The sequence below is a fragment of the Lipotes vexillifer genome, unplaced genomic scaffold, assembly GCF_000442215.2.
Source record: "Lipotes vexillifer unplaced genomic scaffold, Lipotes_vexillifer_v1.1 scaffold225, whole genome shotgun sequence".
Lineage (NCBI taxonomy): Eukaryota > Metazoa > Chordata > Mammalia > Artiodactyla > Lipotidae > Lipotes > Lipotes vexillifer.
In genome coordinates, this window is record NW_006787630.1 from 1,261,484 (window position 1) to 1,266,153 (window position 4,670).

Sequence of the window (4,670 nt, forward strand, 5' to 3'; positions counted from 1 at the left end):
TCGAGGGTGGCCGGGGCTGGGGGTCCAGGTGAGCCGCGCTCGCCACAGATCGTGAGGTCTTAGACCACGGCCCCGGGGGTGCCCTCGCGCGGGCCCTGAGCCAAGATGCCGACGCCCGCGGGTCGGGCGCCCCGGATGGGAGCCGAGCAAAATGGAGGCGACCGCGGGGCCTGTTGACACTGCGCAGCAAATGGCTGCTGGCGCTGCCGGCTGCGCGATTGTGAAAACCTCCCCCGGGGCCGAGGGCCGCTCTGCCGAGATGACGCAAGCGGAGGCCTCGGGGTGCGCGCGGGAGGGCGTCTGCGCGGGCCCGTCTCCTCTGCGCCTGCGGGGACACCGAACGGGTCCCGCGCCTCCCGGCGGGTGCCGACAACGAAAGAGCCGCAGCAGGGGCTGCTTCAGTGGAAGGACGGTTTTTCTGGACTCCTAAGAAAAGGCTGTTAGAGCTTCAGGTCTGCTGGAGACTGCAAAGTGGAAAAGGGGAAGCTGAAGCGCTTGGATTTAGAAGTGGGAAGTAGAACCTGGCGCAGGGCTGGATAGGGCGACACTTAGTGCTGGTCAGAAGATAGTTAAAGGGCAGAAGAGGCACTCGGGACGGTTGGGCCTTTAATCAGCGTCACCACCCGAGGAGGTGGATTTGAGTGGCCTCTTGTTCCTGTGGCTGCTGACCCGACGGAGGCAGATGTTGACTCTGCACCCGGTGTAAACACTGCGCTTGAGAGAGGGAGGCGCGTCACAGGGACCTGGGCTCTGGTAGGCCTTGGTCTTCTGCTTGGCCTTGCTGGGCTCGGGGCCCTGTCAGCGGAGGCGGGGCGTCTCTCCCAGTGCTGCTCACCAGCGCCTTTTCTCCAGTTCCAGGGCGTCCATCAACTGCTGTAGTAACCTGGGCCCAGGGCCTCAGTGGTGCTCCTGATGTCCCTCACCCACCCCTGAAGATCCCAGGTGGGCGAGGGAATAGTCAGAGGGATCACAGTCTTTCAGCTAATTTATTTTACTCTGTAAGTATTCTTCCTCGGACTTATGGGTACTTGAGGTGGCGCAGGGGGAGAGTAGCCAGACCCACAAAATGTTTTATGCACCTGTGGTGTGCCGGAACTCTCCACATGGTTTTCCTGAATCCCGGATGGAAGGAGCAAAGGTGCAGACTGCAGCGCAGGCTTTGCCTGAGCCTCTAGTAGCTGTTGGCACCTCCTCTTGGCGCCTCAGCTTGGGGGTCCTGCTCTGGCCTTGGGCGGAGCCACCGTTCCTCAGAGGCCCGGGAGGCCAACAGCGCTGCAGGGCTTGGGGTGAACGGTCATATGGGTGCTTTTCTGGGTTTTCCAAACTGTCAGAGTAGCAAGGGGGAAGATCCCCAGGCTGTGAAGGCTGGAGTCCAAGGTTGGGTTTGGTCTTCTTCCACAGGATAATCGGCTGAATGTAACAGAGGAACTAACGTCTAATAACAAGACGAGAATTTTTAACGTCCAGTCCAGGCTCACGGATGCCAAACACATTAACTGGAGAGCAGTGCTGAGCAACAGCTGCCTCTACGTTGAGATCCCAGGCGGCGCTCTGCCCGAGGGGAGCAAGGACAGGTGAGGGCGGGCCTGTGTGCGCCTGGGGGGCAGAGCAAGGCAAACCGTGTTTGCACCTCAAAGTTGGACTCCAGAGGAGGGAAGCCTGAGTCAGGAGCCAGGCAGTGGTTATTGTTTCCGGGGTGAGGGTTCTCTTTTTAAGCAGTGGACCAGCAGTATCACCCAGGGGACTCCAGGGGCCACCTGTGGTTGTCACATTGTGGGTGTTGCTCCTGGTGTCACGTGGGTGGGGCCAGGGACACCCCACAGTGCCCAGGACGGTCCCCCAGAATGACCTGGCTCCAATGTCAGCAGTGGCAAGGCTGACCCTGGATTAGACCCGGGAGAGGCTGGTGCTCCCAGTATGCAGATGAGGCCACAGACAGAAGTGGGAGAGCTGGGCTAGGGCCCCTGTGGGGCGGCAGGGGCGCGGGCCCTGACGCTGGAACCTCAGCTTCGCAGTTCTTCTCGAGTTTGCTGAGGAGCAGCTCCGCGCTGACCACGTCTTCGTTTGCCTCCATAAGAACCGCGATGACCGAGGTGGGTGATCTCCACGCGGGGGAGAGGATATGGGAGAGGCTGCCCACTGCCCTGGAGGCCCGGCACAGGGTGGGGTCCGTGTGGTCCAGGGACCGCGCCACACTCTGTGAGCAGCCCCCTTGCCCTAGACTCGGGCCTTCTGTCTCAGGCGGTCCCCGGGCCGGCAGGGCTCTGGGCCCTGCAGGTGGACGGGGTGGTTCTGACCTGATGGCGTCTCCTCCACAGCCGCCTTGCTCCGTACCTTCAGCTTTCTGGGCTTTGAGATTGTGAGACCGGGGCATCCCCTTGTCCCCAAGAGACCCGACGCTTGCTTCATGGCCTACACGTTTGAGAGGGAGTCCTCCGGTGAGGAGGAGTAGCGTGATGCCCCTGAGGCCCCTGGGGCTCGATTGCAGACCGCTCCGTGTGCACTTGCTGCCGTGCTTCGGGCGGGTGGTGTGATCAACCGCGTGCTGACCTGCGTCAGCCTGCTCACCTGCTGGGTTTGTCCGCATGTCGTAATTGTGCAAATAAATGCTCACTCCAAATTAGCCGTGTATTTCTTGAAGTTTAATATTGTGTTTGTGATACTGAAGTATTTGCTTTAATTCTAAATAAAAATTTATATTTTACTTTTTTATTGCTGGTTTAAGATGATTCAGGTTATCCTTGTACCTTGAGGAGGAGTTTCTTATTTGAAGTCTTTTGGAAACAGTCTTAGGTCTCTTAACTTGGAAAGATAGGTATTAATCTACCCTTCTATTGCTCTCAAAAATCCAAATAAAACGATTGCCCTTCCAAGACCTGTGTTGGCTCAGTGGTGTTGACAGGGACGCTGTCCGAAATGGAGGGCAGGTGGAGGGGTGGCCCGGGGCCAAGGGGAGAGGGGCCTCGGGGTTGCCTGGGGTTCAGGGAGCTGTGCGAGCATCCTGAGCTGAGTGACCCCCCTACACACACACACTTCTTTCTCCAGAGGTGTGGGGAAGCCAAGGGCCCGGTCTCACCTCTGGCCACAGCCAGCTTTGGCCTCCTGTGGGCAGCCCGGCCCTGGGGCTCCACCCCACCTGCTCCATACCTCACCTTCCCGCCGCCTCCAGGGCAGATGGCAGCCTGCCCCACCCCACACCTTGGGCCTTCCCCAGTGCCATTCCCTGCGGTGGCTGAGGCCTGAGGCTGGCTGGAGTGGCCTGGTTCCAGTCTGAAGCTGTTTACTGGGTCCTGGGAAGTGGCGTGTTGTGGAGTGGGCGTGGGGCGGGGCAGGGGCTGCCAGGGACTTTTCCAGCTTGGGTGTGGGGTGGTTAGCCGTGGGCAACCCGCCCTTTAGCCTTTGTACAGTGTCGTGCTGGGGCAGGAGCGCTGCTGGTGGGTGTCCTGGCCGGGGCAGAGGTGGGGAGGTCTGAGACAGCCAGAAGGCAAAGACACTGCAGTAGCGGGGGCCTGGGGTGAGGTGGGGGTGGAAGGCGGAAGAGCTGCGGGGCTGCAGCGCCACCTGCTGGCTGCATCTGCGAGCGTGGCCCGGCGATTGACAAACAGGCTGCCAAGCGGGTATCTTTTACTGAGGAGGATGGAGTTTAGGGGGATTCAAGTATATTTGGGGGTTGGGTGGGCTATTCAGCTACCTGAGTGATAATGGAGTTGGCTTTCAAAGGTCTGGGGAGACAGCTGGACACTCCAGTCCACGTCAGCAGGGCAGGGGCCGAGAAAGGGGTTTGGAGTCGGGGTGTTGGAGGAGGTACAGGAGTCTGAAGCAGAGGTAGAGGGGAGGGTGTCTGCAGTGGAGGGAACTATGGGCAAGGCCTGGAGGCCAGAAAGCACCTCCACAGATGGCCATGTGGCAGGAGGGGCTGGCCAGAGAGCACGTAGAGCCTTTAGAAGAGCCCCATTGTACTGTGAAGGTACTAGGGAACCATGGGAGAGGTCTGAGCAGGAGAGGGCCCTGGTCATACCTGGGGGTCAGAAGGTTCCCCCCAGGATCGCCATGGTAGGGTTGGGGTGAGTGCAGGGGCATGACTGGAGACCCCAGGCTATGGCAGTGGGACCCCTCAGGGCTCCTATGTCTATTTTTCAGAGGTATAAACCGATACCTCACTCTCTCCCTCAGGTCCCCTGATGTGTACCACTTTGTTTATTCCATCAATTAAACGCCTAGCGTGTGTTCAGCCTGGCCCCTGCCCTCAGGTAACTCACAGTCTGATAGGTGAGGTGAACAGGTGACAGGTAAAGAGATGAATAAATACTTCCAGGTGGTGACAAGTGCTCGGGGAAGGCAGGGCACGGAGCTAGAGAGGGCCCAGCAGGGGCAACTTTATTTGCTTAGAAAAGGTGAGTGAGATTTGGACAGTCTGGCAGAGGGAACAGGCCATGCAAAGACTTGATGGCTGGGCGGAATTTAGTGTCACAGAGGAACAGCAAGGAGGCCACGGTGGGTGGAGGGAGTAGGGGGTGCAGGGCATGGGCACATTTGGGCAGGTGAGCCCAGACCCCACTGGGGTGGGCTGGCTGTCTCAGGTTCCAGGGAGCCTCCCTCCCCCTGGAGGCCCCAAGCAGTTCTTGACAAGGTCATTCACAGCACAAGAGGGTGTTCCAGGGCCAGGAATG

At 59.5% G+C, this 4,670-nt stretch overlaps 1 protein-coding gene across 1 annotated transcript in view; it reads left to right on the forward strand.

The window, feature by feature from the left end:
- The window catches only part of OAZ1 (ornithine decarboxylase antizyme 1), a 3,931-nt gene extending 1,061 nt beyond the window's left edge, over window positions 1–2,870 (forward strand). The window contains 4 exon segments of the mRNA NM_001291397.1: window positions 853–998; window positions 1,402–1,574; window positions 2,008–2,093; window positions 2,319–2,870. Of these exon segments, the coding sequence (NP_001278326.1) occupies window positions 853–910; window positions 912–998; window positions 1,402–1,574; window positions 2,008–2,093; window positions 2,319–2,452 (538 nt within the window). The 3' untranslated portion in view covers window positions 2,453–2,870.
- The last annotated feature ends 1,800 nt before the right edge of the window (window positions 2,871–4,670 follow it).